Source organism: Plectropomus leopardus, chromosome 19, assembly GCF_008729295.1.
Source record: "Plectropomus leopardus isolate mb chromosome 19, YSFRI_Pleo_2.0, whole genome shotgun sequence".
NCBI lineage: Eukaryota > Metazoa > Chordata > Actinopteri > Perciformes > Serranidae > Plectropomus > Plectropomus leopardus.
The window spans coordinates 21674442-21689097 of record NC_056481.1 but is presented as its reverse complement, the minus strand read 5'-3'; the positions used below and the strand labels follow the sequence as shown (position 1 = coordinate 21689097).

Genomic DNA, 14656 nt, shown 5'->3' with positions numbered 1-14656 from the left:
TGGAGGCACTCTGACAAATGAGTCCAATAGAAGAAGTCTAAGGGTTCATAATTTAGGCTCAACAGTAAGTGAGCTAAAACAGCTCTGACCAGTGACTTTCATGCTAGCTAATGCATGCTAATGTTTACAGCTAACAGTTTACAGCATAGAAAATACATTCACAGGAACATGTACATGGAATATAAACTATGTGGAGCTTAATTAATAATATATAGTATTCTTAAAAGACTTGATTGCTTTGGATCATACACACCTGTTATACAAAGACAACAGCAAATAGCTTTAAAAGAGAAAGCTAGCAGACAGAAAGATGAGTTGCATAACGGACACCAAAGAATGAAGTCCAATGCAGTAGGGTCAGGACTCAGTCTTTGTTTGTGCCAATATGACTGACACTAACATGTGCTCTGGTTGGCCATGAAACCACAGGGAGCCAGCAGGCAGGCTGGCTCATCATGCCCCTGCATGCCCACTGAGAACTGGGACGGTCCAGCAGAGGGATAACTGGCCTTTAGGACTGACAGGCTACTAAGCCAGGTATGGTAACTCTAGAACAGCTGGAGGATGATCACATACAGAGGATATTAAGATCTAGTGTCAGAGAATTGAAATATATACATAGGAGGCTTTTTATGTTGATGCATTCTGAATTGTGGGCAGTATCGTCAGAACAAAGGTGATGCAGAGATAGCTTTGTTTCAGAGCACCTGTATGACTTTTCCGCATGACAGCAAAAGCTAATTTTGCAATGACTTGTCATTTCCTGTATATGATGAAATGAAAGTTTCAAATAGGTCGCTGTAATGTGTGAAATACGGATGTTACGTTATATTCAAAGATGATATGTTTTAATTTGTTTGGAAGAAATGTATTTTTCAAATTTCATAGTAATAAAAATCGAAGTAGCCTTCAGCCTGCAGCTTTAACATACATAACTTTCTCACACAGCCAGCCGTCATTCGCCCTGTGTGAAGGGAGTGATGACAGGACTGCATAACTAATAGACTGAGGGTTGATACAGCAGGCGGCTTAAAAAAGGGGGCAATAATGTGCTTAAAATGCAGTTACATCACCATCGAATGAAGAGTTAAGATGCTACACATGGCTGACAAACGAGACCTTGACCTGTGATATTTTATTGCCAGTAATAAATCTGAGGAGCATCATGGCTGCAACATCTGGCCCACAAATCTTTCCATTCAGACATCAGTAACCTACATCGAGCAATCTGTCAACATGTATCAGTGCCAACCACTGAATGAAGATTCTTAGTCAGCAGGTGCAAGCTGAAAATACATGAAAGAATAGAGAAGACTTAAAAGGCATGAATTAAAATAGCTTTGATTTTTGAAGTGCTATGATTGAAAATATAAAACATACAAAAAGCCTGGGGAGCAATGTATAATAAGTCTGTCCAATGTACCTTCATAGATTAGTTTGAATGATATCTTACGAATTAGCGGCCCACAAATGACGTTGTGCCCTTAACGTACAGTTGCGTAATTAATATCAAGTTGCGGAGGTTAGATTTAGAGAAAAGAAACATGGTGAGGACACACCTTCAAATGACTCAAAGTTCACAAGGTTTCATGCGCGTCCATCCACCACCCCAAAACTGCTCAGGACAGCGTCCGTGTTTACTCCCGGTATTGGTCACATGATTGCAGCCTTCTGGCAGCTGAGGCTAAGAGGTAGAGCAGGTCTTCCACTAATGGAAAGATCGGCGGTACAGTCTATGGCTCCTCCAGTCAACATGTCAAAGTATCTTTGGGCAAGATACTGAACCCCAAATTGCTCCCATGGCTGTTCCATTAGTGTGTGAGTGTGTGTGTGATTGGTTACTGAGTAGCAGGTGGCACCATGTATGGTAGCCCCAGCCAGCAGTGTGTGAACACATGAACTTGGCATGTAGTGTGAAAGTGCTTTGAGTCGTCGGAAGACTAGATGCGTTATGTATGAATCTGGGTGCATTACTTTTCGTAGAAAAACATGCAAACAGTTTCTGAGAACAGCCTTGTCTGTTTACTCACAGAAACAAATTGAATGATAAAAAAATTGTAAAGTCTAAAAAAGTTAGGCTCCAAAATCATGAAAAATTTAGCACGCTGGGGGCACGTCCGCTAAAGTAGCTGAGACTGGTTACTACTAACGTTAGATTGTAACATTGTGTTAGCATATGTTTAGTGGTGTGTGTGAGTGGTGATTTTGCTACATTCTGCGAGCTCTCTGAGTTCTTTCAGTCTAATAAATACAAGAATAAACAAGTCTGATAAATACCACAATCATAAAAACACAGAATATCGGTCACTAATGTATTTTTCAGTCATTTTAGCTCAAATCAGCTACCTAGCCTGTCTGCTTTGGTGTGTGCTTCGTACTTACGTTGGCTGCTATTAGCTGCTGACAGAGAGTCTGTCTTAGCGCAGCAGCTCTTTTGTTTGGTATGTGGTGTGTATGTTCTGTGCTACTTGTTTAGCTGCTAACAAGAGTCAGTAGCTGCACAGCGGCTCACCTTTTGCGCTCAGAGGACATGTGTGCTTTGTGCTACTGAGTTAGCTGCTAACAAGCGTCTATAGCTTTGCGATGGCTTATTCTCCATATTATAGAGCTGAGGAGGAGTTATGTTAAGGATGACTCAAGTGCATCACCAAAAAATCCGGGACACAGATATGATGAAAAACAGGTCTAACACAACAATGCAGTATCCTACTATACACTATACAGAGTTTTTTCATGTGTTTTCAACAAGTTTTTTTTCTTACAATCATGCTGTGATTAGAATGAAGTTAAAGAGTTTGCTTCATCCAAAGGTTTTTGAAAAGTTTGTGCAGTTCTCAAAAATTCACAATACAGCAGCATATAGGACATTCAACCAAAATCAGATGAACACATAATCTTTTGATCAGCAAAGCTTTAAAACCCACACACTCAGGAAACCGCTTGTCACTATGTGTGAGAAAAGACTCACAGTACTTCAAGACGTTAACACACTACCCAGAAACACCACGAGAGATGAGCGCCTTGCAGATGTGTGTGAGCTTGCCAGCTGTCATCAGGACTGTCCTCATGACTGGTGAGTACTGTGGATATTTCTTTTAAGTAATAAGATGAACTGCCATATGAAGCCAAAAGACAGTAACTAGGGGAGAATGGGGGCAATTGTAACATTATTTGGTTTTGATGTCATTACTCAAAAACCTCTTGAATTATTTGTTGTTATTTTATTTTTTTTATAGGTAGCCGGTGTCTATGTTCTGCTTGTTCATAGATATAAAGTGTTTTATAAGAAATGTTCAAGTCACAATACTAACCCTTTAGGCTGTTGTTTGTATGATTCTGTTTTAATAGATCTAAAAAAAATAACCATAATAGCTAGAGCATTCATTCCTTTTGCAGCAGAAAGCTAAGATGTCTATATTCTCTGTCATAATGGGCATGAGAGATTGCTGTTTGCATAATCTTGTATATATCTTGATCTAATAAGAGAACCATAATAACTAGAGCATTATGTATCTTTGTTGTAGAAAGCCAAGACTTCTGTGTTCCCCATCCTGTCATGATCTTTTGTCTCTTTGTGGACCACAAGCCGAGTGCCATCTAATAATAATAACAAAATTGATATGTATAGCACCTTCCATACAAGAAATGCAGCCCAACGTGCATCATAACAAAAAAATTACATGCAGCAAGTGCTTCACATGAGAAGACATGGAACACATATAGACATAACCCACACATAAAAATAAAATCAGAAAAGAAAACATAGAATGCATCTTCACATGGATAAAATTCACTCGATAGTACTGGTAAAAGTAAGATAAAAAAAGAAGAAAAATAGAATACACAGAATACATAACATAAGATGGAAAATAAAATCCATTGAGACAATATTAATATCCAGTTCCATTATATTGGAGAAAAGGCAGACAACTCTAGGGCTGATACTTCTAACAATCAGTACTCACACCAAAACGATTTAGCCTAATAAAGAGTAGTACAAGTAAGAGAAAAAAATATGTATTTTTGATTGGGTAAACTGTCCCGTTAAATTATGCTAGTTTTAAATAAAAATAATGTTTATTTTCTTCTACTAAGTAAAGTTTTTTTTTTTAAATACAGCCTTTTCCCCTTATATTTGGAGCCATAGAGTGCAGGCTAGGTTATCTGATCTATTTTTAGGCAGTAACCACGACAAAATATGAAGGCATTGCTACTCTGCTTTTGAAGGAAGGTAGGGTTCATGAAAACGTAACAAATCAGTCCATTAAGTTTGACAATTTAAGGCTTTTTACCAAAGTACAACAATGTTAATGTAACATTATTTGTAGTAAATGTTGTTTTAGTGTCTCTCCGTGAGACTTGTATTTGTGTCCTGACTTGGGTTGCGAGTTGGAAGTTGCAGAGAGCTGTCAGACCGGCTGTGGTCTGGCTGCTGGACATATTATGTAAGAGGTCGCTCTGTGGTCACTGGAAACCTTATCTCTCCCAACACTCAGGGCACATTAAGATGAAATTACCATAGACTGATACATAACACATAGATTGCCCCATGACTAGTCACAAGTTCAAACCCTACAACAGCCAACTTTGAACTCCAGTTTATGATCTTCAGGAAGGTACTTAACCTGTTCTTATGCTTTCCTTGAAGGAAAATGCATGTTTCTGCCTCCACAAGAAATAATGATTTCTGCTGAAGCTGGATTTACTTGTGTTTATGATCTCACTTAGTAACAACAGTCCAGGTCGTAGAGCTGCCAGAGGAATGCGACTGAGGGTTTTAAAATGTAAGATAGCCGCTTGCTGAGCTTGTATGCTCTGTTTCAGCAACACCCTGCTCCACTCTCAGTTACAGCCATGCCTCACCACCCACAGTATCGCTCCTCTGGCCTTTGGCATCTGAACACAAACAGCTAAGTGCCTGGCTCAAGGGTATTTAGGCATAAAGTTTGATGTCTACTACTTAAATTTCCCTGGCATGTCAGCTATCTAAAATCTCACCAAAACTGCTAAATTGTGTTGAGGTCTGTGTATGATCACATGGAGCTAGTGTGCACCAAGCCGAGGAAAATAACATGAACCAAGAATCAACTTAAACCTTTCAATTGCCACATTTGATCACTATAAGCTGACACATTAAGTATTTTTCACTCCTTAGTAGACAATTTGGCCAGTAATCTAAATGTTTACCTTAATTTTCATAGTGAAATAAATGCTTTAGACTTAATTTAATTGGGAACATATTTCAATGCCCTGTGGATGGGTTTTTGCATAATTCAGGTTGCAAACATTGCACGTATGAATGGATTACTGAATGGACCTAAAGGGCAGAGGCTCAAAATGACAGAGGTCCCTGTGGCCTCCACCTGCAAAACGTCACTCAAAGAGACACAAACGACTACCAGGAAGAGACACAAAATAATTACAAAGACCTATAAAACAGCTACAAAGAGATGCAAACAACTACAAATATGTGCAAAAAAGCTACAAAGAGACTTACAATGACTACAACAAGGGGCAAAACAACCACAGAGAGACATAAAATTAATACAAAGAGAAAAAAAATAGTGATAGTGCTGACGAGCAGCCACATGTCCAGCCGGGTCTTAAATAATAAATAATAAAATAAAATATGTGAACTGTATGTGTTTACCTGTGAGTGTGTGTTCCTCCAAGCCTTTTTTATGTATTTCCTTCATATTGAGAATGTATTTGAAATAATTTAGGTATTTACTGTATGTTATCTCAGGCAGGAGCCAGAGTTCAGAGGTTAACCTCTCTAACCGCGTCCTGTTAAGGACGGCTCATATCTTCAGTGGTGAGAACCTGAGGCTAGGAAAAATGACCACTGCCAACATCTCCTTGAGCAAGGCATTCACCGTGCTACTGCCAAGACAATGTTAAAAAGTACTCCACAATACTGCAGGTGCATGAAAGCCTGATGTTATGATCCCTGAGTATTGTACAAGTGTGCAGAACGCCCAATATATTATCTGATATCAGCAGCACTGTGACGTTAACTCCTTCCTGTTTTTGTGACCTGAAAATAATTCAGTGAAAACAATGTGTTTCAGGTTGTCTGCTGAGGAGTGTGAGAGCAGATGGAGCAGACTCTACAGAACAGCTGGGTGAGTCAACAAGTAACAAACATACAAAAATTTTGAGATAATTTCCAATGAGTCAGTAAGTGTATGCTTTGTTGTAACACCAACAACATAGAACCCATATAATAGAGTGTCATCTTCTAAAGAAGCTCCTGTTAAAAAATCAATTATTAAATTCTGTGTAGTTTTTATTTTTTAGAGCAAAACCTTTAAAGGGTCAGTTTGGCTAAATTACAAAATGACATTTAAAGGTCCAGTGTGTCACCTAGCAGTGAAGTTGTAGGTTGCGTGTAGCAGAACTACAGTGGCTGATGGCTCATTCTCATCCTGAATTCTTCAAATACTGTCGCTTGGTCAGTGTTTGCAGCGTCAGACACCAACGCCAAAAGCCACCTGTCACAGCAGCATGATACACTGCCTGTAACAATGTAATATAAGGAACTGGAAAGTTCCTATAGAAGCAGTTGATGGGTCCAACAAGCCCTGGACTTTCACCTGGGAGCATGCTGTTTGTTTCATTTATTACTGTTGAGCTGATGGGTTTTTTTTTCTGAAAACTAACCACGTGCTTTTGCTGCATAAGGAAATAAACTTAAAAATGAGGGGTTTTAGGCAGAAACTGTACATTTCCTATAAAAACAAAAGCTTATTTTGAAGAGACACAATACATTTAACAGGTGCACTAACAAGGTGTCCCAGAATGTCAGCAATAGACGGAGGATACCTAGCATGTCACTTGTAGACCTGACCGGTACTGATCAAGTGGAGATATTTTTTAACAAGCTGGGATTACAGTTGGATGTGGCTGATACGGAAATGCATTGCCCTATCTAGAGACGGTGCTTGGTTTGTGTGTTCTGGGCAATAGTTCTCCAGGGATAACGTTTTTCTGTAGGCTGACACGGAAGTTAGCTTTGCCGTGGTTCTGTTGTCAAAAAACCTATGGGATTTTTCCATTGCATTGGATTATTGCAGAAAATAAGCTCTGCGACAGATAAACATTAATGATACTTACATGTGTTGTTCAGCAAGATAATCTTCACAAATGAACACTGTTTTAAAGATTTTTGAAGCCTAAATGTAATCACCAGAAGTAACACTAGTCTATAAATGAACTGCAATATAGTCATGTCGTATGAGGCCTTAAAGCTGTGTTTGGTGTGACTCTTTGCAATGTCGTTATGCAGTCTCATTTAGAAACTTGTTAGCAGCCATCTTGTTTAAGACCCATATAAGCTTCAAAGTTTACAGGGGGTATTTGCTGATGTACATAGAACAAAACGTGTTAACCACAGACCTTATATCAGTCCAAAAACCCCTTTCAAAAAACCCATTGACTTTGATATGAAGGAAGCGGAGGTGCAGAAATGCTGATTCATTTCCAGGTTTTAGGACTCATTACTGGGGCACTCTAATGTAGGACAACATGGCTATATACTAAGACAAGGACCTGCTCCATATGTAAAAATAAACACCTTTTAAGTTAAGAAAAACACAATGAATCTTATGTTCAGGTGATTATAAACTAATGTAAACATAGGTATAAATATGTATAATTTCTACCAATTGACTTGACTAAATCCGACCTTTCATTATTTAACCTGAGTTTTCATTTATTATTAACGTTAAGTACATCAGTCCTTTGCAACCTCGGGAAAAACACCATAGGGCTTGCAACATGTTAGTGGTCATTCGATAATTAAAAGGAGGGGAAAGCAGAAAATGAAATCAGTTATGCTATTTTTTGCTTATTTTTATTTACTTTTGTGAAAATAACAGTAATTCCTTTTTTCATAATTGAACTGGTCTCAACCAGTAATGGGGAGTCACAATTAGATATTGGGTTTTTTAAATTATATTTTACATTTTAGATAATACAATAGGCTGCATCAAAAATAAAAGATTACAAAATGACAGAAGAGGTTCATGGTCGTCATAGGCTGGTATTTGAGTTATTTTCATCATTTAATCTTGATATCGGTTCTTATATCAAAACTATTTTAATGTGAGTTATTAACTGCTCTATAATGTCATACTGTGACATTGTCGGTTATTTTAATGTTTGCTGTTGAACTTGGCCTCAGTTGCCAACAGCTGGACAACCTCCAAACACTTTGTTTTTTTTGTAGTGAATAATTAAGCAGAAATTTGACGATTCCCTTTTTGGGAGAAGTCTCTCACAAGAGTGTTGGCTCACACTAACCAGCTGTAGCCCCCACAGTGATTCCTAGACGTTCCGGATTCAAATTGCAAACACTGATGACGCAATAAATTTTCGGAAAGGAGCTTGACACCATGACTGAGACCTTTTTCCTCCACAGAGTAAACAAGTTGTGAAATCAAACATCCTCTCCTTTTTCCCCCTCTTTAATGCTGTTTGGCATGTCAGAAGGTCCGAACTTGAACTAGCATTTCCCCAACTGATGTTATGTTTTGTCACAGGTGTTGCATCTTGTTTGTTCATGGGTGGATGATGCCCGCTGTTTTTTTTTTTCCTTCCAGACATCAAGTATGTTTTGATTGGAGGTGGGATCGGCATGTTCTTAGCTGCCATATTCATTATTGTCATGATATGCATCATCAGAAAACATGTCCGTAACAACGACACAGGTAAGGTTTGGGCCAAGAGATCATTTTACAGAATTTCACTGTTATAATCGGTGAACTTTATGATTTAACAACTTGTTTCTTCCTTTCACTTCTGTCTTTTTAGATTGTCCTAAATTTCTGGTATGCTATTGTACATGAACATAATGGTGTACTTATATTTCAAACAGTTTTTTCTCTACAGGTGGTAATATGAAGAGACCTTCACAGGTAAGATGTTAACCTGAAAGACTGATCATAATTAAAGTACAGACATACTAATTACTACACAATCAAAACATATTTAATTTAATAATCCCTTTTGGTTTTTGTTTCAATGGAAGAATGTAAGGCCCAGGCATAGGGTTAAAAATGAGAAGAGGAAGATTTATTTAAATATTTTGCCTTACGAAGATAGAGTCAAAGTGTTAAGAATAAAGTGAAACTTTCAGTGTAAATGCCAGGAAATTAATCAGAGGAGGCAGGTTTTGGTTTTGATTTCCGTATATCATTTTGAGAATAAAGTCTAATTGTTAAGAATAAAGTCTAATTGATGAGAATAAAGTTCAAACATTGACAATAAAATCAAACTTGCAGTATTAGTTTCAAGCATAACACATGATAAATCAGATGAGAAGATTGTTTTGTTTTGTTTTGTTTTTTTGCATTTTAAGAATTCAGTCGAGATGAGGATGAAGTTCAGATGTTGAAAATAAAGTTTAAATGTCTACAATAAGGTGGCAATGTCAACAACAAAGTTGAATTTTGTGTCATGTATAAGTGTCATGCAAAAGAAAACATAAATCAGAGGAGGGAGATGTTTTATTTATTTTTTGCATTTTGAGAATAAAGTTGAAATGTTAAGAGTAAAGACAGAACATCAGGAATGAAGTGAAATGTGGAGAATAAAGACAAAACATCAAGAATAAAGCTGAAATGTGGAGAATAAAGACAAAACATCAAATGAGATGAAGTCAAAATGTTGAAAACGATGTCAAAATGTTTAGAATAAATTTAATAATCTTCCTCTTTTGATTTATTTATTTATTGTGTATGGAACTAATACTGAAAGTTTTTTAAGGCTTTATTCTTAGCATTTCATTTTTTTAATATCTTCCTCCACTATTTTTTCCCCATATGCTTGGTCTAAATACTCTTCCGTAATTTTTGCATTAATCATGAATTATTGTCGAGTGAAGACAGACAAAGTAGACAGACAAATACTTTGTAATATTATACAAAAAAATCACATTTCTAAGAATCTTGTGTTTTGTCTATTAAAGGTTTCTATCAAAAGCTATAGGTTCCCATAACTTTTGAACTCTCAACCACAGCTTCACATGCTCCATCTGAGAAAAACCAGCCAATCAGAACAGCCCATGGCGGTGGTGTCCAGTGACATGCAGTGGTGAAGGTCAGGCTGAGTGATTTGCAGGATGATGTGACCCCCACAAAAGTGGTATCTTGGTGAAAGGTCAACCAGGCGGCCTGCTGTTTTGTCACGTTTGCCTCACGTTTTGTCACAAAAACATCAATCTGTTTTACCTCATTTCATTTTTTGGCTATAACATCATTACTATTATGGTTTTCATAATAAATGTCTGAAGAGACTTTGTAATGCATTTTGATTTGGCTGTAGAGTTAGCATTTAAGGTTTCAGCCATTTAAGAGCCTGAATATTTGTGTGTATATATGTATTGTTTCACTCTACCTCGTGAAAATCCAACTGCCCCACTGACACACATACTGGATTATTTGGCAGCACTCAGCAGAAATCTTCTGGACTACTAAGCATTTCATGCATTCATACATTCTCCACAAGGGGGAGATGTTGCCTCTAAGAAGAAAAAACAAACAGCCTTAAACCAACTGAATACCAGTTTCAAATCTGAGCACCAGATCAGCCTTGTTAACACATCTTGGTACTTTGATTACTCTCCTTCACACCAGAGGTTTAATTGATGACATAATTAATCACATCTGGATATTGATAATGTGTCCCAGTGGCCCTTTATGAAGCAACATTCTCGTCAGCATCAAAACAAGAATTACTGTACATTAATCCCAGCTCTTGATTTATTTTGTAACATTTTCACACCTGCAGGATCTTTCAAAGAAATAGTTTAATAGCACTGGCACTGTGGGCATGCCATCTAGCAGGAAACAGTAATCCAGACAAGCACAAAGCATCAGACAACAGCAAAGTTTGAAAAGAAAGAAAGGAAGAAAAACTCTTAAAATCACTGTTTGTAATGCACTCAAAAGGAAGATATTATACAGTATAGACGAGTGCAAACTTTTGTCTGCATCCAGAACTTGGAATAAGCCCATTCCATCGAGCTCAAACTGACTGAGTGGGACTAAGGGCTTATTCATGGTCAAAGTCAGATACAGGCTCGGGTGGAGCCTTCTGTCCGTACTCTGCGTCCATTTTGTCCATATTTGTGCATGTTTTCTGAAAGCTTAAGGATACAGACAAAACAGAGCAGTAACACCAGTACGGTATATCACGGGGGCCAGTGTAGCATTGTTCAAGCTAGATTTATCTGTAGGAAACAACAAAGAGATTTTTAAAAATGGCAGAACAGAACAAATTATTACGATGTCCTCCACTGTCGCCTCGTTTGTTTCTGCTTAAAAACTTAAAGACTCCAAAGACTCCATCCTCCAGTTCCATCTATTGGCTTTACTTATGCCAACATAAAGGATGCATGGAAGTATGTGGACAGTGATGTTTACCATGTTTGAGTTGGACAAATGCTTGCAATGCTTTTTTCAAACAATGTGCTGGAACTGATGAATAGTAATTACAACAATGCTGACTGCTGTAGACAAGGTACACATTGCTATTGAGGCTGTTTTAAATCGACATGTCTTCTTAATATCACCCCCGACATCGTAGTTTATTTTCACTTCGATCCGCTCCCCTCAAAAATCCCAGGCAAATGCTGGCAAAGTTATGCATCAATGTGAACTTAAATTGACATTAGATATAGACGGATACATGGGTCTTTAGTGACTGGTTGGGGGGAAGTTGAATCCCTCTCCCCCACGGGAATCAGTAAGAGCAGACGCAATGCCCAAGATGGAAACTGTCTGATATCGGGCAACAAACTTAGAATCACTACACTTCAAAAACATATTGTCCTCCAAGTTTTCCCAACAAAATATGAGGTGAAGTGCACAGCAACTGATCAACTGTAGACCAAGACTGCTTCCAAATTTTAGATTACATTTTTTGCTAACATTTTGAAATGTACTGCTAACTTTACTGGTGAAGCCAAAACAGTTTTTGTTTCCAAAAAAAGTCACTTTAAAGATGTTTTTGTGATCCAAAGGGATTTATTAAAAGGCAAACATGATTTTAGCTGTTGCGAAACCAAAATTACTGTCATTATTAAGGTCAATTTAGTAGCTGTTCTGGAGTTTTCAATCACCACATGATCTTCATCAGCAGATGGAGTTTGTCCAGTTGTCACAGAATAGAGGTTGTTTGTGATTTCACTTTTATTGTCTATTTTGGCTTTGAAGCCAAGGTTCAACCTTTGAAAACCATCACAAACTGTATAAATATCAGTTTAATATAAATGTAACTCATTGCACAAGTACGCTATTGCAAGCACCTCTGCTACTGAGGCCATAGATATCTTGTTTTGGCACTGTTTCAACTCTACCATATGATCTATATCATCCTAATTAGGACTTTGAGTCCACTGCCAAGTTTTTGAGACTGACTGCAGCCCACAGATGGATGAAAAAGAATCTATAAAAGAAAAAAAACCTTCTCTTATATCCTATATGCAAACACCGAATAATAACTAACAGATGTAGTCCTTTCTTCACCTATTTATTCATAACTGTTCTGTATTGCACAATTCATAGAGACAGAGCTGCAGCTGTAGAAGTCCTGTTTACTGCAGCCTGATTACTAAGCTAATGTTACACTGTGGCTCCATCCTCAGAAGGAACTGTTGAAGCTGCAAGCATCAATGTTTTTATCATAACAATGGATCAAATGAGAATGTGGAATGTAAAACCTGTCGCTTGATGATGAAGCTACAAAGAATTATTACCCAACTCTGCAGTTTCTCCGATTGTAGCATCGGTTAGGTCAGTGTTTTGGTTTTATATTTTTTACGTTGTGACACCTATAGTTGGTATGAGTCAGCCATTGTTGGCTATTTTATGGACGATTTAGCATGACAATTTGGCGTTGGACCCATGGCCAGTCGGTGAGAGAAAGTACTCTAATTGTCAGTTTAACTCAGCGCAAGTGAAGAGAAACGGATCTAAAGAAAGCAAAGAAATGACTAAAATCAAGATGGCGGAAAATCAAAACCAACTTGTTATATAAGGTAAGATTTTTTTTGATCTAATGAGCTCGTCAGCAGAAAGGGTTTATACTGGTTTGTGTTATTGTTCTTTGGCGTAAGGTAAATAAGCTTTGTTCCTTTAATATTGTGTTAATGTGCTAACTGGCGAATAAGTATCTTGAAACTATTTTGATCAGTCTTGCGGTTTTAACTTTTGAATGCTAAAAACTGACGACTGCCGCCTGCTGGTATGGAGCGCTATTTTCTTACATGCGCAGAAGACACACGCTAGTTAGCCGTTAGTTAGTAGTCTTTATAGTGTGTTCAACCACAACTTTTTGGCCAGGACACAGGCAATAGCGACACAACATTAGGCTTTAGTCACCACTATTTCTTTAGTGTCAGTTTGGTGTGTCTGGGCCTTTGCACTCATCAGGTTACAAGAGACGCAACTCTAGATGAAGATTAATGTTGTTCTGTGTCTGCTTGATATGTACGATCTTAAATATAACAGCTTCATGCAGGTATGAAATGCTGAATGTTTAGTTTTTAGCTTGTTGCAAAGTTTCTCTTACACTAGAAGACTCCAGCGCTGTGGACTAGCATGTTGAGAGAAACCAGATTTCTACTGCAAATTTCTATTTTTTCTGATGTACTTCATTAACCCTTTGAAACCTGGATCAGTCGTTTTCTTATGCAGCATTTAAGTACCTTTCACAAGCACTTAACCTTTGAAAAGGAACAAATAGGTCTGGTTTCTTTTAAATACTTGGGGGGGAAAAGGCAATGAGGAACATGGCAATTTCCTGATAAACTGAAGGAGAAATCAAGCCAATTTGTGCAGGTTTCAAAGGGTTGAAGATAAAATGCATAAGCAAGGGCTCTTACACAGTGTTTTGAGCCGTAATTTGGTGAACACGACGCCACATTTTGCACGGACCGCTGAAGGTTTAAGAGCTTTGGTAAAGTGGGGACTTCTGACGCCAGACTAGAAGCACGTAAGAGGCCCCTGCAGCCTGCCCCCTTTATTATCTGTATATCAAAAGTGTCCCAGATCCTCACAGCACTGCTCTCTGAGGTTTGATAAAAGCCTGTAGAGTGTCCCAAAAACCCAGAGCTGTACAAAGATTCACTGTGGGATCCCGTTACATGGGACAAGAGATGATGAGAGATAGATTCACACACACACACACACACACACACACACACACACACACACAACGATTTCACTAATATGGGGTTTTAGGACCAATTTTGAAGGCAGGATGAGCAACCACACCAGTTTAACACTTGTGGGATAATTTAGTAACATTAAATGCAGAATGAATCCTCATAAAATGTTCTTCTCCATCATTTCGCAGGCCGCAAAGATGCCCACACACAAACACAGACTGCGCCCACCAGCACCCTCCTCCTTCCCCTGTGTCAGCAGATGTGTGTGTTCCAAAATAAAAGACGTTGGTCTGCGCCCGCTGTCCTCCACAGCTGGAAGTGTGATTTGCTCGGCGTCAATCTCAACAACACAGCCCTCCCCTCCCCTCCGTCCTGCACAGGAAATTACATTTCCCACTCACTCGCCAGAAGCAGAGGTGTGTGAGTGTGTGCATGTGTGTGTCCTCACACATGCACACCTGTCTGTTTCTGGCGTTCTGTGTG

General features: G+C 38.3%; 1 protein-coding gene across 3 annotated transcripts; it reads left to right on the top strand.

The window, feature by feature from the left end:
- Positions 1-492: 492 nt before the first annotated feature.
- LOC121959297 (transmembrane protein 273-like) lies at positions 493-14536 on the top strand. 3 transcript variants are annotated; one of them, XM_042508546.1, is made up of 7 exons: positions 512-537; positions 2933-3073; positions 6072-6125; positions 8604-8711; positions 8893-8918; positions 10022-10101; positions 14362-14536. In XM_042508546.1, the coding sequence occupies exons 2-6, from the start codon at positions 3013-3015 to the stop codon at positions 10097-10099; spliced, it is 327 nt and encodes a 108-aa protein (XP_042364480.1). In that variant the 5' UTR covers positions 512-537; positions 2933-3012; the 3' UTR covers positions 10100-10101; positions 14362-14536. The 3 variants fall into 3 exon arrangements, with proteins under 3 accessions (XP_042364481.1, XP_042364480.1, XP_042364479.1); XM_042508547.1 differs by lacking the exon at positions 14362-14536 and having other exon boundaries at positions 493-537; positions 9971-10305; XM_042508545.1 differs by lacking the exon at positions 14362-14536 and having other exon boundaries at positions 517-537; positions 10022-10305.
- The last annotated feature ends 120 nt before the right edge of the window (positions 14537-14656 follow it).